This window comes from Ornithorhynchus anatinus, chromosome 4 (assembly GCF_004115215.2).
Source record: "Ornithorhynchus anatinus isolate Pmale09 chromosome 4, mOrnAna1.pri.v4, whole genome shotgun sequence".
NCBI lineage: Eukaryota > Metazoa > Chordata > Mammalia > Monotremata > Ornithorhynchidae > Ornithorhynchus > Ornithorhynchus anatinus.
The window spans coordinates 41,021,114-41,044,037 of NC_041731.1; the positions used below are offsets into that span (position 1 = coordinate 41,021,114).

The 22,924-nt window shown below is 44.8% G+C and overlaps 1 protein-coding gene across 1 annotated transcript in view; it reads left to right on the forward strand.

The window, feature by feature from the left end:
- Window positions 1-1,353: 1,353 nt before the first annotated feature.
- Window positions 1,354-22,924, forward strand: part of LOC103171325 (centrosome-associated protein 350-like) — an 81,427-nt gene continuing 59,856 nt past the window's right edge. Inside the window, exons 1-5 of the mRNA XM_039911972.1 lie at window positions 1,354-1,431; window positions 6,394-6,508; window positions 11,158-11,780; window positions 19,495-19,599; window positions 21,896-21,994. Coding sequence (XP_039767906.1) covers window positions 6,459-6,508; window positions 11,158-11,780; window positions 19,495-19,599; window positions 21,896-21,994 — 877 coding nt within the window. The 5' untranslated portion in view covers window positions 1,354-1,431; window positions 6,394-6,458. The remainder of the gene's footprint in view (window positions 1,432-6,393; window positions 6,509-11,157; window positions 11,781-19,494; window positions 19,600-21,895; window positions 21,995-22,924) is intronic.

Here is a 22,924-nt window from a genome sequence, read left to right on the forward strand (position 1 = left end):
AATGATTGATTGAAGGAACAGAAAATTTCTGCCTTCTATTTTCATAGCACCTGAAAGAAGACTGACTCTCACCCCTAGATAGTCTTCCTAGATTTACACCCTCCTAAATTTCTAGAGAATACACTCACCCAAGCAGAAAATCTCTGATAATTATCTTTAAATGTAGGGAAAAAAACCAAACCATAGAACACTGGAAATCTCTTTCTCCTTCCACTTTCTCTCTAATAATAGTGATGGTAATTAAGTGCTTATCATGTGTCAAGAAGTGCTCCAAGTAATGGGGTAGATATGAGCTAATCATGTTGGACACAGTCCCTGTCCCACATTGGGATCATAGTCTTAATCCCCATTTTGCAGATGAGGTAACTGAGGCACATAGAAATTAAGTGATTTGCCCAAGGTTACACAGTAGACAAGTGGCAGAGTTGGCACTAGAACCCAGTTCCTTCTGACTCCCAGGCCTATGCTCAATCCACTAGACCATGCTGCTTTCCACCCAGCCTCACTTGTATTTAAGGACAATTCCAGAAGCCAGTTCTCCAGCTAGGACATTGGAAGTAGTTACAGGGGTTTGGTCGATCCAGTTTACAGTGCTGGAGGGGACACTCCCCTTCTTGGACTGTGTGGGTGGGGTGGGCTCTGGCATGCTTAGCCTCTGCCTGTCCTTCCCCAGATGTGGGCCTGGCTTGGGCCAGCCTTCGCAGAGCTGAGGAAGTGGTAAGTCATTGCGTCTGAACCGTTTGGCCTTGAGATCGTTTTTCAGGTGGCTTTGCCAAAGCTAACCATCTTGCTGGGCTCTGTTTCAGTGTGTGTTAGGGGGCGGGGGGGAGGGCGGGGGGCGTGTAACCAATGACCTAATCATCGGAGATTTTCGATTCTGATTCTCTCAGAAATTGGGATATGTTGCCACTGTTGGGTGGTGCTGGGGGAAATGGTGGTTGGTGCTATTCTGTCCCTAAATAGTTTTCTCTAGTGGGTGGCACAGCTTCCATTTAAGGCTAAGGTCCTTCCTAGCAATAAGTCCACAGCATAGAGGCTAAAGTGTAAATAATTGTTTGGACTGCCAGGGGTGGGGGGGAGGAGCAGGCATCTTGGCTTTTATCTTCCCCAACGTTGGAAAATAACTCAGACTGCAACATGCCCAGGCATGCAGAATGTGTGCATTTCCAGGCTGTGTGGGGGTGAGCAGTGAAAAGCCTTGTTAATTTGAGCAGTGCTGCTTGCCAGCACTGAAGAACAACAACAACAAAAAAACCCACAGCATAACAAAATTAAACTGCCAGAGAGATGTGGTGAAGGTCCCTTTGGAAAGTAAATTTGTTCTTTTGCAGCTTCAGAGGATTGAAAGCAAGCTTGCTACACCCAGATGGCACCAGTCCAATTTGGAGAAAAGCAGAGGGCTGCTCTGGTGGGAAAAAAGTGTGGGTTTTGGTAAGTTTTGATTTGCTAGAGAAGGGGATGGACTGGCCCAATTTTTTCCAATGACGGGAGGAGGATCTGGGGGTGGGGAAGGGGTGAGGAATAAACTGCGGCCCATTATGGTAAGAGCTTGATTTTAGAGGGATCTTGGTTTCTATGGATGTTGTCTGAAGGATTTGTTGCCAGAGATGGACCTGGGTATTCATGAAACTTTGGTAGGACTGGATTTCTTAACCTTCCCTTAACTTCTCCATTTTTCCCTGCCCCATTCCCTACCCAACTTGAATTTCTTTTGAAAACCTCTACATCCATACTGTGTTCTTTGCTCCCAAATACAGTGTTCTGCACACTGTAGGCACTCAATAAATGCCATCTGTGCTATTCATCTCAGCCTCCCAGCATCTATGTACATATCTGTAATTTAATTTAATATCTGCCTTCCCCTCTAGACTGTAAGCTCATGGGCAGGGAATGTGGCTACCAACTGTTACACTGTACTCTCCCAAGCGCTTAGTGCAGTGATCTGTACACAGTACGACCCCAATAAATATGATCGATTGATTATTGTTATGATGTTTATTATGCACTTACTATATGTCAGTCACTGTTCTGAGCATTGGGATACGTATGACTTAATTAGGTTAGTTAGAGTCCCTTTTCCATGTGGAGCTCACAGTCGAAGTAGGAGGGAGAAGAGGTTCTAATCCCAGCTCCACCAGTTGTCTGCTGTGTGAATTTAACATGTCCAAAACAGAGCTCCTTATCTTCCCACCCAAACCCTGTCCTCTCCCAACTTTCCCATCACTGAAGATGGCACCACCATCCTTCCTGTCTCACAAGCCCATAACCTTGGCATTATCCTTGACTCCTCTCTATCATTCAATCCACATAGTCTGTCGCTAAATTCTGCCGGTCCCACCTTTACAGCATCGCTAAAGTCTCCACCCCAACTGCTATCACGTTAATACAACCACTCAACCCATGCCGTCTAGATTATGCATCAGCCTCCTTGCTGACGTCCCAACCTCATGCCTCTCCCCATTCCAGTCCATACTTCACTCCACTGCCCAGATCATCTTTTTACAAAAACATTCAGGACATGTCACCCCCCACCTCAAAAATCTCCAGTGGCTGCCTATCCACCTCTGTATCAAACAAAGCTCCTCACCATTTGCTTTAAAGCACTCCATCACCTTGCCCCCTCCTTCCTAACCTCACTTCTCTCCTTCTACAACCCAGCCCACACACTTTGCTCCTCTTGTGCTAACCTTCTCACTGTGCCTCAATCTCGCCTGTCTTGCCGCCAGCCCCTGGCCCACATCCTGCCTCTGGCCTGGAACACCGTCCCCCCTCAAATCCACCTGACAATTACTCTCCCCTCCCTTCAAAATCTTACTGAAAACACATCTCTTCCAAGAGGCTTTCCCAGACTAAGCCCCACTTTTCATCATCTCCCACTCCCTTCTCCATCATCCTGACTTGCTCCCTTTGCTCTTCCCCCCTTTCCCAGCCCCACAGCACTTATGTGTACATCTGCAATTTTATTTATTTGTATTGATGTCTGTCGTCCCCCCCCCCCCATCTAGACTGTGAGCTCGTTGTGGGCAGGGACTGTCACTCTTTATTGTTGTATTGTACTTTCCCAAGTGCTTGATACAGTGTTCTGCACACAGTAAGTGCTCAATAAGTACAATTGAATGAATTAACTATGCCTCAGTTACCCATCTGTTAAATGGGGATTAAAACTGTGAACCCCATATTCATTCAATTGTATTTATTGAGCATCTACTGTGTGCAGAGCACTGTTCTAAGTGCTTAATGGAACATGGACTGTGTCTAATCTGATTATCTTGTATCTAATCCCAGCGCTTAATATAGTGCCTGGCACATTTTAAGCGCTTATAAATGCCATAAAAAGGTAGGTATTTAATCCCCATTTTAAAGTTGAGGAAACTGAGGCAAAGAGAAGTTAAGTGACTGATCCAAGGCTACATAGCAAGCATTTGGCAGAGAGGATTAGAACGCAGGTTCTCTGACTCCCAGGCCCGTGCTCTTTCCACTAGGCCACACTGCTTGATGATAGCTCACTTAACTTCTCTATGTGGACATCTAGTCTGTGATGATCACCATTCCTTTGGCTTATAAAGGCCAAAATGCACTGGTCTTCCAAAGTCCTGGATTCCATTGATTTGAATCCCATGAGAAAGGACCACAATTTGCTCTGACAAATTGCTTTGCCAATTCCATTTCAATCGGTAGTTTTGAGAAGCAGCTTGGCCTAGTGGATAGAGTACAGGTCTGGGAGTCTGAAGAACCTGGGTTCTAATCCTGCCTCCACAACTTGTCTGCTGTGGTCACCTTGGGCAAGTCACTTCACTTCCTCTGTGCCTCAGTTACCTCATCTGTAAAATGGGGATTAAGAATGTGAGCCCCATGTGGGACAGGGACTGTGTCCAAAATGATTTATGTGTAACCACCCCAGTGCTTGGTATAGTGCCTAGCACATCGTAAGTGCTTAAATACCACAGTTAATTAATTATTGAGCTCTTACCATATGTAGAGCACTGTACTGAGGCCTTCCTTTCACTTTTGCCCCAGACCTAAGTTTTTCAGGGCATCTCAGAGCGATTGGCCCACTTTGTGCCAGTGCAGTCCCAGCCTGACAAATAACCAGCACCTGCGATCTGGTTTAGGCCTCTCACAAGAGCCAGAAAAGAGAGAGCATGGGGTTAAGTCAAGGGCACCAGTATGACATCAGTAACCACAGGGACCTTCAGCAGGGCAGGGTTCTCTCTTAGCGCCCAACAGATCTCAGAATTGTCAGGGTGGAACCACCTTAAGCAGGCCTCACCGCTCAAAACAGAAGGGCTGAGAGGCACCCTGATTACCACTCCCGAAACTGAGGCCACCCGTGACCGCCCTCCCAATGATCAGATTTTGATTCAGCTTTGGCAGAGGCACTGAGAAGCAGTTGGAGGAGCAGAAAGGAGTTTGAACTATATGACCAAACGGAACCAGCATGGCCCAGAAGAAAGAGCAAGGACCTGGGAGTCAGGACCTGAGGTCTAATCGCAGCTCTGACAATTGCCTGCTGTGTTACCTTGGACAAGTCATTCAACTTCTCTGTGCCTCAGTTTCTTCATCTGTAAAATAGGGGTTAAGTACCTGTTCTCCCTCCTACTAGACCGGGACTCGATCAGTCATATTTATTTAGCGCAACTATGTGCAGGCCTGTACTAAGAGGTCTTTACTAAGCACTCGGGGGAGTACAGTATAACAGAGTTGATAAATGTGTTTCCTGCCCTCCACGAGTTTACAGTCTAGAGGATGTCCCATGTGGGAAAAGGACACTTTACAACCTGATTAACTTGTATTCACCCCAGGACTAGAACAGTGCTTGTGCATAGTAAGTGCTTAACAAACATATTAATGATAATATAATAATAGCCAGATACCACCTTGCAGAGCACTACAAAGTGCCTGACGCTCTCCTCAGCCAGCTGGCACCCTATAGAGGAGATTTGGGGAGTATGAGGGAGGGTTCAGCAGTGTCCCTCTGCTTCTCTCTGGGAATCCTCACAAGCCATGATCTTCCTGCCCTGAGCTATGGGAAAGGGAAACAGTCTTTGGATCAGAGACACAGCTTAATACTGAGGCAAGGAAGTTTAATAATGGGGCACAGCGGAGCTTTCCAAAGCAAGATTTAACTCTTTTGGTGTCATCGTTTTGAACCTGGAGTTTACAAGTTCATTCTGGAGAGCTCAGTGAGGTGGAAGAGCTCGTTTTCTTTGTTGAGTCTATTTCAGTCAGTGGTATTTACTGAGCCCTTATTGTGTGCAGAACAGTGTACAAAGTGCTTGGGGGAATACAGTACAACAGAGTTAGTAGACACGCTCCCTGACCACAGTGAGCTTGCAGTCTAGAGGGGGAGACAAACATTAATATAACAATTTCTGACCAGCGGGTGCCTGGAAACCTTTACAGTGTTAATGGCAAACTGCCGATGCAGCAGTTTGTCCCTTGAAGTCATCTCTGAGAAGCCGGCGGGGGGAGGAGGTGGAAAGGAAGTTTACCCACTTCTCTATAACTCACATGATGATAATGCTGTTTATTTGGTTTTATTTTCACATTCCCCATGTATTTGTTTTCATAATTTTACTTCTATTGACAGTAAAGTGTTTAAACTGACTGCTCCGTTGTATTTATTGATACCATTTCTTTCTAGAGCACTAGAACTCTGCAGATGTCTGGTAGAGACAGCTTAATACCAGGCCTGCTTTTCTGCTAATGGAAAAAAAAGAGCCATATAGTTGCCATCTATTACAAGGAAATTGATGTTGTGCTTCTATCACTTCCACATATAAAGGCCTCCCTCCCCACCCCATTTGGGAACGCAACTAGAGAGACACTGAGAATGGAGATTAAAAATCTGCCCTAGTTTTTAGCCAATTCCCCAGCCTTGAGAACTGGTTAGGGGTTTGAAAATACAGTCCTTTTCAGAAAGATTTTTTTTGTTAGGGACAATGTGTTTCGTATGGTGCATACATTTTCTTGGGGCTGCTTGACTGAATGTTGAAAATAAATAAAGGGAGAGTAGGAACAAGATATGTTACAGCATGTTGGGGTTCATCTGTTAGAATTTGGGTTCCCAGAGGGCTGAGTTTGACAGATCTTGAGGGATTTAATAAAATTAACCAACTTTATTTTCCCTACAAAAACAGCAGCAGAACTGATAATTTCTGGGTCTGAGCTGGATTGTAGGGTAGATGTGGGAATGGAGAGGGAGTCTGTTGATACTCTTGACCCCGGAGGCGGGAACTGAGGGACTCTGGTGGTGGCCAAATCTTTTGCTCTTAACACTTATTGAGCAACTCAAAAGCACACAGAGTCAAGAGAAACAGCCTCCACCTTTAACTGTTTTTATGACACCGAAGGAGGACTGGAATCAGTTAAGCTTCATTTATTATTCCCCAGGTAGCAAGAGAAGTTATGATGACGTCTTCTCTGTGAGATCGGCAACCCCAGGGATCGTCTGTGAGATGGCAGACCTGGGTGGCTGCAGATTTGAGAAAACATTTCTGTCTCGGAGGTAAAACCAGCTTCGGACCAAGTGTGCTTGGCTTTGGCATAGTTAGTATGGAAGGAAGCCTCAACAGCTACTGCTTGAGCAAGGAACCATTTAGTGTGGGTGGTGGGATCTGGAGGTGGGGAAAGCGCTTAGTACAGTGCTTTGCATACAGTAAGCGCTCAATGATTGAATGAATGAAAGAAATTCTCCTCTTTGGAGGCCTGGAACAATTTCCTTCAGTTTCCTTCCCATGTTCCCGCTTGGGAAGAGTATCCATGGGCCGGTAGGATCCCTGATGGGATGTTTTACCTGTCTAGACTTTAAGCTCACTGAGGGCAGGGAATGTATCTATCAACTTTGTTGTTTTGTACTCTCCCAGGTGCTTCCTACAGTGCACACAGAAAACAATAAATACTCTTCACTGATTTTGGAAAGGGTAGTTTTTTTTTGTTTTTTTGTGGGGTTTTTTTGGCAGAAGTATGGCCTGGGGAAAGAGCATGGGGCTAGTAATCTAGAAGCCTAGGCTCTATTCCCAGCTCTGCTACTGGCCTACTCTATGACCTTGGGCAAGTCACTAATCCTTTTTGTGCTCCAGTATCCTAATAATAATAATAATTGTGGTGTTTGTTAAGTGATTACTATTGTGCACTGTACGAAGCTCAGGGGTAGATAAAAGATAATCAGGTCAAACACAGTCCCTGCCTGACATGGATTCTCAGTCTAAGGAAGAGGGAGAAAAGGTATTTAATCCCTATTTTACAGATGAGGAAACAGAGGCACAGAGAAGTTGTGATTTAGCCTAGATCCTCCCAGAAGGCAAGTGATGGAGCTGGGATTAGGGGATAAAATACCTGCTGTCCCTGGATCTTAGATTGTGAACCCTGAAAAAATGGGGATTGTGTCTGATTGTAGTAATCAATCAATGGTTTTTATGGAGCTCTTACTTTGTGCTGAACACTGTACTAAGCACTTAGGAGAGTACAATACTAAGAATTAGCAGATACATTCCTTCCCCATAATAAACTATTATCTTGTATCTGCCCCAGCTCTTAGCACAGTGTTATGCTACAGAACAAAAGCTTAATAAATTCCATCACTACTATGGAAGGGTACCTATCCTCAGACTGGGGAGACCCAGTTTGAAGGAACACATTCTCTTTTGAATATGTCGAGTAATTCTCTGTTGAACACTACCAAGTGTTAACATACAGATGGTTCAGAAACCTTTTCATCGTTGACCCCGCATCCTAGATGTTCCCTTCCCCAAATCTTGCCCCACATCATCATAAATCCATTCGGCGCTGCAATGGCTCTTAAAGGCTGGGAGGAAGGGGAAGGGCCTGGGAGTCAGAAGGACCCGGGTTCTAATCCCTGCTCCTCCACTTGTCTGCTGTGTGACCTTGGGAAAGTCATTTCATTTCTCTGTGCCTCAGTTACCTTATCTGTGAAATAGGGATTAAGACTGTGAGCCCCATGTGGGATATGGACTGTATCTAACCTGATTCACCTGCATCTACCCCAGCATTTAGAGCTGTGCCTGGTACATAGTAAGCAGTTGGCAAGTACCATAAAAGAAAGAAGGGAGAGAACCCAGAACCAGAAGGAGGATAGTGGTAGAGAAAGGACAGCTGTTTTATGAAACTTTCTTTCTCTTCCCCCTGTATGTGTTTGCCCCTTGCTGATAATAATTGAGTGTGGTATTACCCTGTTATGTTTTGTTTTTAAAGGGTATTTGTTAAGTGCTTTCTCTGTGCCAGACATTGTACTAAGTGCTGGTGTAGGTAGAAGCTAAGCTGGTTAGACACAGTCCACACTCCACATGGTGCTCACTGATTTAATACCCATTTTATAGATGGTCCCTATTTGAGGCACAAAGAAGTGAACTGGTTTGCCTCAGGCCACACAGCAGATAAGTGGCAAAACCAGGATTGGAACCAAGTCCTCTGACTCCCAGGCCCATGCTCTTTCCACTTTCACCCCCTCACACCCTGCACAGATCGTTATTTTAAAACAATGTTGGAGCATATCACTTTCCCCTTCCTAAACCACTAATGGCTACAAATTGCATTTTCCATAAATGAAACTACTATTAACTTGTAGACTGTCCTTCTCCCTCTTAGACAAGCAGCATGGCCTAGTGGAGAGATCATGGACCTGGGAGTCAGAGGACCTGGGTTCGTTCATTCATTTCATCATATTTATTGAGTGCTTACTGTGTGCAGAGCCCTGTACTAAATGCTTGGGAGAGTAAAATACAACAAAAACCAGACACATTCCCTAATCCCGACAGATAATTATTTGCTGTGTGACCTTGGGCAAATTACTTAACTTCTCTGTTCCTCAGTTACCTCATCTGTAAAATGGGGATTAAGTTTATGAGACCCCTGTGGGGCATGGACTGTGCCCAACCTGGTTATCTTTATCTACCCCAGTGCCTGGCACATAGTAAGTGCTTAACAAATATGATAAAAAAGGTACTCTCCTTCATGGGTGCATCTGCCATCTCCCTCAGGTAGACAAAGCAGGCAAGACCTTCTTCCCCTCTTCCTCCATGGATCCCTCAATCAGTGGTATTTATTGAGCACCTATCAAATATCAAGCAGTGTACTAAGCACCTGAGAGTTTCCTCATCTGTAAAATGGGGATTAAATCCTATTCACTCCTACTTAGTCTGTGAGCCCCATGTGGACAGGGACTGTATTCACCCTGATGATTTTGTATCAACCGTAATGCTTAGTACAGTGCTTAACACATAGCACTTAACAAATACCATTATTATTATTATGATGATTAATTCCTGATTCTCTTCTCCTTCTACACTCCAGCTCATTCTCTTTGCTACATCCCAGCTCTCAGTCTTCGCTCTTCCCAATTTAAACCCCTACCTGTTCCTGGCCCCTCCCTCTTCCATCACTAACCTATTTTTTCATGTCTTTCCCCTTGCAGAGAAATCCCTCTCACTCAAACTGCCAAATCATGACTTTTATCACCTTCACAGCCTTAGTTTTTTTAAAAAAGGCACCTCTTCTAAGAGCCATTCCCTGACTCACCTTCTTGGTAAGACTGTGAGCCTGTTTTGGGAAGGGATTGTCAGCTATTTGTTGCTAAAATGAATTGCTCTGTGCACAGTAAGTGCTCAATAAATATGCTTGAATGAATGAATTATATCCCTTAGTCCTGGTTTGTATATCTTATTTAGTTATCTATTTAACTACTTAGCCTTTTTAAAAACCATTTATATATCAGATCTTCCTCTTTTACCTATTGTATATTTCACAATCTGGGTCTGGTTTTCAATCAATCAATAGTATTTACTTAGAATTACTTTTCTACCCCATTAGACTGTAAGTCTTCCAAGAATTTAAGCTGTTTTAATCAATCAGTGGATTTATTGAGTGCTGTCTGTATGCAGAGCACAGTCCCCTCTTTTGTCTGTTCCCAAGCCCTTTGCGTAGGACCTGATACACTGAAAATACTCACTCGATCAGGTAATCAATCAAGCAATGGTATTTGGAGCTTACTGTATGCAGAACACTGAATATAAGCTCTTTTACCTCTCTTGACTCTACCCAAGTACCTAGCACAGGGTCTTGTCCATTGGAAATACTATATCAATCAATGGTATTTATTGAGCAGAACATCATAACTAACCATTTGGGAGAATACAATAAAGTTGATAGATATAATATGTGCCCTCAAGGAGCTTATTATCTGGTGTGGGAGACAGATCTAGTGGGTTCAGACAATACAGCTGCTCCTCAAGATGACCAGCAGAAACCTTTGATCAGCCTTAGTTTGGCAGGACATGACCTATAAACTCTCAATATCTTGCTTCCTTAAAATTAAACATTTCTGGCTAGTAAGTCTAATAGATAGAACCATTAGGATTCAGGGTCCCTGAGCCTGCCTGCTAATTGACTTCTGAAAGTTCCTTCTGTCAACTATTTAGTCCTGCCAACAAAGGCGATTTAGTTTGGGCAGAGTTCACTTTCAATGAACCTGTTGATCTGTGCCCTCTCTTGGCATGATCCTTGAAGGCCTGGACTTTGTTGGTCCAGTTTTTAAAAGATTTCTAGGATCCAGTTGGACTACTGCCATCTGTTATTCTTGGTGGCAGCATGTACAGTATATGAATTCGACGTAGCATCCTGAAGAACAGGAAGTGTGTTTCTTTACTAAATAGTGGCTTCCAGCCTAATGTCATTGCTTGAAAGGCACTGATAGACTAAATATAGATTTACCTTCCTCATCTGGCCATTGTAAGACATCATTTAGTGGGGAAAAACAGTAGGGAAAAAACTAATAAGTATCTTAATGTCTCTGTGCCTCAGTTTCTTCAACTGTAAAGTGGGGCTATAATAATAATAATAATGATAATTGGGGAATTTGTTAAGCACTTGCTATACACTAGGCACTGTTCTAAGTGCTGGGGTGGATACAAGCAAATTGGGATTGGCACAGTCCTCATCCCACATGGGGCTCCCTCTTAGACTGTGAGCTCCAAGTGGGGCAGGGACAGTGTCCAACCTGATTAACTTGTGCTTGCCTTAGTGCTTAAAACAGTGCTTGGTACATAGTAAGTGCTTAATAAATACAGTAATAATAATAGTAATATTAATGATTTTTGGTTTTGGCCTTGAATAGTTGCTTTCTGGGTTTTCTCTAACAAGGGAAGACGTGACCAGTAATACTATCAATTCCTGGCCAAGAGAGATGGAGTCTCTTGAAAACTATTATGCAGAAAGTATTTCGCCCAGATCCACTGTGATCCAGGACATCCTGGAGCCGAGCTCCTTGAAGCGAAGCCCATGCAAAGCAATGGTGGGAGAAAGTTTGTCTGAGTTTGGGGCTTATTCAATGCAGAAGACTCTAAGGCCAGTAAGGAACATGCAGCTGATGAGTGACACCACCAAGACAAAATGGAGGAGCCGGCCAGCCACAGAAGGCTTGGGCTCTGCGGTATATACTTCTCGGTCCCCAGAAGGGGCCAGCCCACCTCCAAACTCTCCACATGGACCTTGGAAGGACAGATCACCCCAGACTCTGGGGTTTTCCTTTTCCTTCAGGGAGAGTCCCAGCAAGTGGATTCTGGGAAGCCCGAGAGACCCCTCTCCTGACTATCGGCTGGAAAAACTGAAAGAAAAGATCCGAGCACAGAAGCATCAAGGCCCAAATCTCTCATGGACACCAAACCCATCTCCTTCCTGCCTTACCGGAAGATCACCCGGGAAGCAGCCGCTGAAGAAGAAAGTTCGAAAAGTGGCGTTTGCTCCACCACCCCCAGTTTACAGAGGTCAGTGTTTCTTAGTTGGGGAATTTTCTGGCGGGCACAGTTGGCCAATAATTGGTCAATCAATGAATGGTATTCATTGAGTGCTGTATTTAGTGCTTGGGAGAGTATAGCACTACAGAGTTGGTAGTCACGTTCTTTGCCTACAAAGGAGCTTACAGTTCAGAGGAGGAGACAAATGTTTTGTACATATATGTACCTAGGTGGTGTAGGGCTGAGGGCAGGGTGAATATTGAATGCTTAAAGGGTGCAGCTCCAAATACCTAGGTAACAGAAAGGAGATGGAGTAGGGGAACTGAGGGCTTAGTTGGGGAAGCGATCTTGGAGGAGAAAATCAATTGTATTTATTGAGCATTTACTGTATGAGAGCACTGTAATGAGCACTTGGGAAAGTACAGTATAACAGAGTGGGTACCTATGGTACCTATGTTCCCTGCACGCAATGAACTTACAGTCTAGAATTTTAGTAGGGCTTTGAAAGTGGGTAGAGTGAAAGTCTGTCGAATATGAACGGGGAAGAAGTTGTAGGCCAAAGGCAGAGTATGGGCAAGGGGTCAGTGTTGAGACAGAAGAGATTGTTGCAGCGATTAGGTTGGTTTTAGAGAGGTGAAGTGTAAGGGTTGGTTTGTAATAGGAAATCAAGGAGGTAAGGTAGCATAAGGGCAAGCTGGTTGAATGCTTTAAAGCCTATGGTAGGGTGGCTTCTATTTGAAGAGATTGGTTGGGTATCCTTTGGAGGTGCTTGAGGAGTGGGAAGATCTAGACTGAACGGCCTTTTAAGAAAAAAAATCCAGGTAACAGAGTGAAGTAAGAACTGGTGTGGGGAGGGGCAGGAGGCAGGGAGGTCAGCAAGGAAGCTGATACAGTACCCAAGGTGGGATGTAAGAGGATCAGCATAGAACAACTTGGATGGAGAGAAGAGGGCAGATTTTATGGTTTTGTAACTAGAAATGACAGGATTTGGTGACAGACTGAATCAAAAGATTGTATTTATTGAGTGCTTACTGCATGCAGAGCACTGTACTAAGTACTTGAGAGAGTATAACAGAGTTGGAAGACACATTCCCTGCCCATAATGAGCTTACCGTGCAGTGGGAGAGCCAGACAATGATATAAATAAATTATGGATATGTACATTAGTGCTGTGGGATTGTGGGTGGGAGTGTGAATCAAGGGAGCAAGTCAGGTGGACCCAGCAGGGATTGGGAAAAGAGGAAATGAAGGCTGAGAGAAGCCCTCTTGGAAGAGATGTGTCCTTAATAAGGCTTTGAAGCTGGAGAGAGTAATTTCTGTTGAATATGAAAAGGGAGGGGCATTCTACGCCAGAGGCAGGACGTGAATGAGAGGTCAGTGGCAAAATAGATGAGGCTGAGGTACAGTGAGTAGTTTGGTATTAAAAGAGTGAAGCATGGGGGCTGAGTTATAGTAGGAAAGCAGGGAGTTAAGGTAAGAGGGGGCAAGGTGATTGAGTGCTTTAAAGCCTATGTTGAGGAGTTTCTGTTTGATTCAGAGGTGGACGGGCAACCACTGGATGTTCTTGGGGAGTGGGAAAACATGGACTGAACCTTTTTGTAGAAAAATTATCCGGGCAGCAGAGTAAATATGGACTGAAGTGGGAAGAGACAGGAGACAGGGTGGTCAGCAAGGAGGCTGATACAGTAATCAAAGTGGGGAAGGTTATGATAGGATAGGAAATGATGATAGGATAGAATATGTGGGTTTTGAATTACCAGGATGGATGGATGGGAGAATCCCTCTAGGTTGTAAGCTCACTGTGGGCAGGGAACATGTCTACCAACTCTTCTCTGTTATATTTTCCCAACTCCTTAGTATAATGCACTGCATCAGGAAATCCTCAATAAATACCACTGATGATGATGAGAGAAGGATTAAATCACTGTTTTTTTCTGATTGTGAAATCATGGATCCCAGCTACTTGTCTGGTGGACTAGAAATCTGGGAGTTAGGTCCAAGGCTGGGTTTATTAGCCCCTGTGGCTGATTGCCCTCTCCCTTCCTCCTCACCCCTTTGCTACTTTTAGTAGTGAAATCAGGGCTTGCGGGCTGGGGGAGGGGCTGATTTGAACTCCTCTCTCTCTCTCTCAAGCACATGAGCTTGTCCCTGTCCCCAGAGTTTACTTGGAGTTTATTTTAAGCACTTCCTATCTCCCAGATGTGTAGCAGCAAATTTGGCCAAGTAGGGAGGAAGTGGGGAGGGAGTACCAATAATCAGCACAGAACTGTAGCTCTTGTTCAAGCTCACAAAAACCCTTCTGGGGAGAAGGTGGGAATATAGTTTTGCACCCCAGATGGCATGGTGTGTGGGCTTCACAGCTCTCCTCCACTGTTCCTGCTTTACAGAGGGACACCTGGTCCTGCTCTGACAGATCTTCAGAAGCAGCCACTTGCCAGGAAAGCTGTTACTCTATACTGTAAGCTCACTGTGGGCAGGGGAGGTGTCTTCCAACTTTGTTATATAGTACTCTTCCTAATAGTACAGTGCTTTGCACTCAATAAATACAATTGATTGATTGAGTTCTCCCACGGACAGAAGTAGGGGTTCATGGAGATCTGCATCATTATTAGACTCTTTCTCTTTAAAAAAAATGGTATTTGTTAAGCCCTTACTATGTGCCAGGCATTCTACTAAGTGCTGGGGTAGATAGAAGGTAATCACGTTCATTCATTCATTCATTCATTCATTAGTATTTATTGAGCACTTACTATGTGCAGAGCACTGTACTAAGCGCTTGGAATGTACAATTCGGCAACAGAGACAAGCCAATGATGGGCTCACAGTCTAATCGGGGGAGACAGACAGCAGAGCAAAACAGAACAAAACAAAAGCAAGACAACATTATCACGATAAATAGAATCAAGTGGATGTACACCTCATTAACAAAATAAATAGGGTAATAAAAATATATATACAAATGAGCACCGTACTGAGGAGAGGGGGAGTGGGAGGAGCAGAGGGAAAGGGGCCTTAGCTGAGGGGAGGGGAAGTGGGAGGAGCAGAGGGCAGAGGGGAAGCAGAGGGAAAAGGGGGCAGCTCAGTCTGGGAAGGCTTCTTGGAGGAGGTGAGCTCTCAGGGCTTTGAAGAGGGGAAGAGAGTAGATTGGTGGAGGTGAGGAGGGAGGGCATTCCAGGACAGCGGTAGGACGTGGGCCAGAGGTTGACGGCGGGATAGGCGAGAACGGGGGACAGTGAGAAGGTGAGCGGCAGAGGAGCAGAGTGAACGGGGTGGGCAGTAGAAAGAGAGAAGGAAGATTAGGTAGGAGGGGACAAGGTGATGGAGACCCTTGAAGCCCAGAGTGAGAAGTTTTTGTTTCGTGCGGAGTTGATAGGCAACCACTGGAGGTTTTTAAGGAGGAGAGTGACATGCCCAGAGCATTTGTCCCTGTTCCACATAGAATTTACAGTCTTAGAAATGAGGTAACTAAGTGAGTTTCCCCAGGTCACATAGCAAACAAGTGGTCGAGCTGGTATTAGAACCCAGGTCCTCCGCCTCCCAGGTTCAGATTCTTTCCCTAGGACACACTGCTTCCTTTCTCTCCCCCACTCCTACTCCCCTGTCCCTCTTAATCTGCAGCTGAGTCACCAGTATAGCTGAAATCCCAGTAGGTTAAGTTGCGGGTGAGGAATCCACCTGCCAAAATGGAACATTTCGGTGCCTTCCCTGTGCCTGATGTCGCTGGGGTTTGGCTGGGAATGAGGCAAATTTGCTGCAGCTGGTTGGGGGGTGGTCATTGATCCAGCTTTTTGCTGGTCTTTCCCCTGTCTGGAATGGATATGGCACTGGGAATCTTTAGGTCTGAGATTTTTATTTTCCATGTCCAGTAATCCTCTTCCTCAACCTCTGCCAAGTTCCCTGGCTCTGAAGTGGCTCCTATGTTCAGAGATGGGAAAGATTCCAACTCTGCCATGAGTGAGGGGGTTAGAGGTACCCCCCCATTAGAGAAATGCTCCAGTTTCAGGGGGGTCTCAGGCAGACTTCAGCAAAACTTTCCATGTGTTGTTAATGATGTTCTTCTGCAGTCCCAGCCTAATGTGAGTAACCTAATGGGCATATGAGTTTATGTGTCCATTGCTGCGAGTTCTGACACTGGCCACCCGAGACAGCAGTGGGAGAAGATAATAATAATAACTGTGGTATTTGTTAAGCTCTTACTATGTGCCAGGTATCATACTAAGTGCTGGGGTGAATACAAGCAAATATGGTTGGACACAGTACCTGTCCCATCTGGGGTTCACAGTCTCAATCCTCATTTTACCACTGATGTAACTGAAGCACAGAAAATAATAATAATGTTGGTATTTGTTAAGTGCTTACTATGTGCAGAGCACTGTTCTAAGCACTGGGGTAGATACGGGGTAATCAGGTTGTCCCTCGTGAGGCTCACAGTCTTAATCTCCATTTTACATATGAGATATTGAGGCACAGAGAAGTGAAGTGACTTGGCCAAAGTCACACAGGTGACAAGTGGCTGAGCTGGGATTCGAACCCATGACCTCTGACTCCCAAGCCCGGGCTCTTTCCACTGAGCCACGCTGCTTCTGGAGCCGGCTGGCCAGGGCCATTGGTGGGGACTTAGAGCAGAGGAGGGAGCAAGGGGAATCTACAGTTAGCTGAAAGGTCCAGCGTGGCCTACAGACCATGTCTGCTGGGGTCCCACCCTCTGCTCTGCAGATGCCTTGGACTAATCATTCAATCAGTCATATTTATTGAGTATTTACTGTGTGCAGGGCACTGTACTAAGTGCTTGGGAGCATACCAACAACAATAGAACAGATACATTTGCTGTCCACAGCCAGTTTACAATCTAGAAGGAGAGACAGACATTAACATAAATAAATACATTACGGATATGTACATAGTGCTGAGGGGCTGGGGGCAGGGGTGGTCAAAAAAAGGAGTAAGATAGGGTGACTCAGATGGGAGTGGGAAAACAGGAAATGAGGGCTTAGTCAGGGAAGGCCTCTTGGAGGTGATACCCTTCAATAAGGCTTTGAAAAGGGGAGAGTAATCTGTTGGATAGGAAAAGGGATGGTGTTCCAGGTCAGAGGCAGAGCGTGGGTGGGAGGTTGGTGGTGAAATAGATGAGCTCTTGGTTCAGTGAGTAGGTTGACATTAGAGGAGTGAAGTGTTCCGGTTGAGATGTAGTAGGAGAGCAGCAAGGTAAGGTAGGAGAGGGCAAGGTGATTGAGCGCTTTAAAGTGGGTGGTAAGGAATTTCTGTCAGATGCGGGAGTGGATGGGAAACCTCTGGAGGTTCTTGAGGAATGGGGAAACATGGACTTTACTTTTTTTAAATGATTTGGGAAGCAGAGTGAAGTATGGACTGGAGAGGGGAGAGACAGGAGTCAGGGAGGTCAGCAAGGAGGCTAAATGCTTGGATTAATGTGGTAGCAGTTTGGATGGAGAGTAAAGGTTGGAGTTTAGCAGTGTTGAGAAAGTTGAACCAACAGGATTTAGTGATAGATTAAATATGTGGGTTGGATGAGAGAGAGGAGTCAAGGACAGGGCCGAGCTTACAGGCTCGTGAGACAGGAAGGATATTGGAGCCGTCTACAGTGATGGAAAAGTCAGGGGGAGTACAGGGTTTGGGTGGGAAGATAAGGAGTTCTGTTTTGGACATGTTAATTTTGAGGTGACTGCAAGACATCCGAGTAGAGAGTCTTGAAGGAAGGAGGAAATGTGAGACTGCACAGAGGGAGAAATATCACATTTGGAGGGAGATTTGGAAATCATCCATGTAGAAGTGGTAGTTGAGGCCATGTGAACGAATGAGTTCTCCAAGGGGGTGGGTTTGGATGGAGAGTAGAAGGGGACCCAGAACAGATTCTTGAGGGATACCCACAGTTATGGAGAGGGAGGCAGAGGAGCCTGCAAAAGAAATTGGGGATAAGCATCCAGAGAGATAGGAGGAGAACCAGGAGAGGATGGTGGCAGTGAAGCTGAGGTTAGATAATGTTTCCAGGTGTAAGAGGTGGTTGATAGTGTTGGAGGCAGCTAAATTGTCAAGGATTAACAGAATGGAGTAGAGGCTGTTGGATTTAGCAAGAAGGAGAACATTGGTAACCTTTGAGAGAGTGGTATCTGTGGAGTGAAGGGGATGGAAGCCAGATTGGAGAGGGTCAAGAAGAGAATTGGAGGGGAGGAACTTGAGGCAGTGTGGGTAGACAACTCTCTCAAGGAGTTTAGAGAGGAACGATAGGAAGGAAATGGAGTGATAACTAGAGGGAGCTGTGAAGCTAATGGAGGGTTTTTTTTTAGGAAAGGGGAGACGATCATGTTTGAAAGCAGTGGGAAAGAAGCCACTGGAGAGTGAACAGTTGAAGATCGTGGTCAGCGTGGGGGAAAAAAGGAGGGGGCAAGTATTTTGTTAAGGTGTGAAGGGATGGAGTGAATGCATAGGTGGAGGGAGTGGATTTTGAGAGAAGACAAGAAATCTCTTCTTGAGAAACTGCTGAGAAGGATGGAAGAGTTGAAAAAGGGCAGGAGGAGGCAGGGACTGGAGAGGAGCAGGGGAGATTTTAGGGAGCTCGTGCCTGATAGTTTCAGTTTTATTCAAATAAAGTAGCCAGGTCATTAGGGGCAAGGGATTGGGGAGGCGGTGGGGGCTGGGGGTTTGAGGAAGGAGTTAAGTGTCTGGAATAACAGGCAAGGGTAATGGGCATGGGTGTCGATAAAGATGGAGAAATAATTTTGCCATGCAAAGGAGAGGGCAGAGTTAAAGCACTGAAGGATGAACTTGAGGTGAATGGTGTTGGCCTGATATCTAGATTTCTGTGAGCAGTACTCTTTGGCTCAAGAACTGGAGCAAAAGAAGTGGACTCTAAGGGTAATCCAGGTAATCTAGTGGTTTGAGATCTATGAAGAGATAGGGAGGCCAGTGTGTTGAGATGAGTACAGAGGGTGGAGTTGAGGGAGTCAATTTGGTCATCAAGGGAAGGTAGTTTGGGTATGGTGGTTAAAGGGTGCAAGATGACTTGAGTAAAGTGGATGGGATCAAAAGATCGGAGATTATCGAGCATGACTCACTGATATTTGATATAGATTTAAAAATCCACATTCCTCAAAATCCTAACAGGGATCAGGATCTATTGTCCTCCAGACCAGCTCCATCTTCCACGTACACTTCCTCTTAAAAAGTAATCATTTATCTCACACCCTTGTATTTCCCCCAGTTTTTTCTGACCCATTTTAAAATTAGTTGCTGAACTTACCATCACACCAGCATCCACAGGAGAGCCGCTTTTCTTTTAGCCGGTTCATAAAGGGAGCCTCTTTAAAGGGGTCCCTTGAAATAAGCCCCAAGGACTTTCACATTCCCTTATCTCCTTCCTCCTGCCCCTCGACAGACAACCACTCTCCTCACCTTCAACATCACATTAAAATAATATCTCCTTCAGGAGGTCTTCCCTAATTTCTCACTTCCCCAGCTGATACTCCCGCCCTGAATTGCCTTTGAGTCCACACCAAATAAGCAGCAAGATACACCACTGCCATTACACTTAGGGACATATCCTTCTACTCTGTTGCTATCCTATCTGTAACTTATTTTAATGTCTCTCTCCCCCACTAGACTGTAAGATCCTGGAGGGCAGGGATGGGTACTACCAAAGGTATTATACTCTCCCAAGCACTTAGTACAGTGTGCTGCACACAGTAAACAATAAATGCCACTGATTGATTTTATATTGGCCCTCTTCTAGGTTTCAGTGCAGTAAAGCTAAAACCGAAGTGCTGTGCGGAAGGAGAAGTTGAAAACTGGAATGTTGGCATCTATGGAACCTGTGGGTCAAGAACCCAAACTTCAGGTAGGCGTGGCTCCTGAGGATGCAGCATTGTGTACCATCATCTCTTCCCTTTAGATTCCCAATCTAAAATGTTTGTTTGAACCAGGGGCGTTTCTTCAGGAAAGGAAAATGGGTAAAGAGCGGCCTGGTATGAACAGGGTTTCTGAGACTTTGGGAGCCGTCCGGCTTTACCATGGTGAGAAGTACTGTAGGGACGACCGGGACCAAAGGTCAAATTGGGATGCTGTAGGGAGGGATGAGGAGGGATATCAGTGAAATGATCTGAAATAAAGACATTTTCAAGTATGGGAAGAGAACTCCTCATGGGCAGGGAATGTGTCTGTTATAGCATACTCTCCCAATTGCTTAGTACAGTGCTCTGCACACAGTAAGTGCTCTATAAATACAATTGGTTGGCTGATTTTAGTCAATTGTAATGGTGAGCACTTTTCAACAATGGTCCCAGCCCCAAATGAGAGGGAGGGTGGGGCTGGTGTTCGCGGGACTGGAATTTCAAGGGGTTTGAAGGGGGAGAGCAGGAGGAAAGACCAGTTTGGGCAGGTGTTGGGGAGAGAGAGGTAGGAAGGGAAGGGGAGTTTTGCAGGTTAGAGTAGAAGGAAAAAGCAATCTGTGGGAGAAGAGGGAGGAAAGAAAGGGCAGTGTAGCAACACGGTCTTACCATGGTGTCAGGAAGCCCTAGAAAAATCCTGTTGTTCACTCATTGAAAGGCCAGTATGCTATTCACAGCCCTGATTCTTCAAGTAGGCCTCACTGTGCCCTGGATCGTTCTCCTCTTTACCAGGATTTTTTTTTTTAACAAAAGAAACCCTCCTGCTTTGCCTTTTATAAATGGACAAAGATGGTGGCGGGTGCTTTTCCCTTTTACATTCATCTCTGATTGAATGTGCTCTTGGTCATTATCTGCTCTCCAAATAGCCAGTGGGCTGCACCCCCCCCCCCTTCCATCAGGCTGCCTCTCAGTCTTAAACACTGTTGACCATTTCTAATGGCTCCATTTAAGATCCCAGTGACATCTGACCAATTTACAAGCCATTTTTCCCCTACCTGTAGATATTCTGGAGGATCCATTAGCGTAATACCATCGGCAATTATTGTTCATTCTGTGATCTCAATCTATAAGTCACATAATTTACTGGCTGTGTCCATTTATATTTTCTAAAGTGTCTGCATTTTAATCTCCTTGTTAACCTTTTTTTTGAGAGTGAGAGGGGCATTGTCTGCCCAGATGGAGTGGCATGGTGAAGCAATTCTGGTGAATGTAAGAGCCTAGCCTACCATCACAATGCATTTCTGTATGGAAGTGTCATGCACATTTATATCGAAAGAGGAATAGGCCTTACAGCCCTGGAGCATTGTGGAAAAACGAGTCATCAGCTGAACAGAATCTTCATTTAAATTAGATTCTATCTGGAATCTAATATAAATGAAGCAGCATGGCCTAGTGGAAGGAGTATGGGTGTGGGAGTCAGAGGACCTGAGTTCTAATCCGAGGTCCCCCGCTTGTCAGCTGTGTGACCTTGGGCAAGTCACTTAACTTCTCTGGGTTTTAGTTTCCTCATCTGTAAAATGAGGAATGAGACTATGAGCTCCTTGTGGGACAGGGACTGGGTTCAACCCAGTAATCTTGTATCTACTTCAGCACTTAGTAAAGTGCCTGACACATAGTAAGCACTTTAAAATGCCATAATTATTAATATTATTATTACCTGAATTTTAATTCTGTCTCTGCCACATGCCTGCTGTGTGATCCTGGGCCAGTCAGTCACTTAACTTCTCTGTTCCTCAGTTTCCTCATCTGCAAAATGGTGTTTAATATTCGATCTTCCTTCTCCTTAGACCGTGAGTTTGGTGTGGGACAGGAATTTTATCCAATATGATTACGTTATGTTTATCCCAGCGCATAGCACAGTGCTTGGTACATAGTGAGCGCCTAAAAAATACCATTATTATTATTATTACTAAAACTCCCTGATTTGAGACCGATAAACATCCCCCAGGTAGATCCTCAGATTTGTGCCATTTTTTCACTCATTCATTGAATCGTATTTAATGAGCTCTTGCTATATGCAAAACACTGTACTAAGCCCTTCAGTCTCCAAGGTGGAGTTTGCCTAGATAAAATGAGGGACCCAAACCTGAGTCTATTTTGTGTGGATGTCCAGAAAGGAAGGCTGCTTCTGCCTCCCTTGGCACCTAGGAATGTTGTATCTTGGTTGGCAGATGGGAAAGAGACCCAGAATCTCCACTTTTCTTTAAGTGCCACTGCAAGCTTCTCCTCTTTTCTTCCCCATCAAAGGCCCAAGAGAAAAAATCAAAGCAGTCAAAAGCCATCATGCTGTCCACACGAAGGGTTCACCCAGGTCATCGGCCCTTGGAAGAACCCTGAAAGACCAAGGTAAATTTTGAAAATGATTTGAGGTCGAAGAGTAAATGTGTCAGAAGAGAGGATTTAGCGTGTGGGATGGGCAAATGGGTGTGATGGAGCCATTAGAGCAGAAGGCTTCCCGCTGCCCTACCGGGTGACCTTCAGCCAAGCTATCTGCTTTTCTGGGCCTAGTAAAACTGGAACAGATGGGCCCATTCGATCAGGAAACAGTAAGCTATCTGTTGCTATTAGGAAGCCTCTTTACCCCAGGTGGAATTGGGGTTCTGATATCGTCTCCCGGAAGCTCATTTTGGGCAAGTTGTCCTTTTTTTCACTTATAAAACGGGTTGGCGATACTAAACTGCCTTGAAAGGAAGGGAGGTGTGTCTTCTAAAAAGGACACAGTATCTATAATATTTCATTAGAATGTGTTTTCTTAGTCCTTTCATGCAAGGGTTAGCCTGTCTCGGGTAAATGATCCTAAAATGATGGTTTTAACCTCATGTTTTGAAGAAATGAGTTGGGATGGACTGTCCCATCTGATTAACTTGTGTCTACCCCAGTGTTTAGAACATTTGAATACCATAGTTATTGTGATCAGTATTATTATTATAATTATTATTAATCTTCATGTCTCTAATGGAATTTTTAGTTCTTAGAGCACTAAAAGGAATGTTGTTTTTTTCTTCTACTTGTTATTCGTGAACACGGTAGGTCTTTAAAGCTTTAGAGGAAAAAGTTAACTTGGTAGTCCTTTTTTCGTGTGTATTAAATCCACTGAATATGTGACATCTTCATGAAATACTGTGCTATGAACATATTGTCAGGGTATGGGGAGCACTATTTAAAATGCACAAAATATAAAATCATTTCTCTCCTTCCCTCCCCTGCCCCTTTTTTGTTTTAATGGATAACTTGAAAAATGGCTTGCTCTTCCTCTGAGACTAGGTCACAAGATCA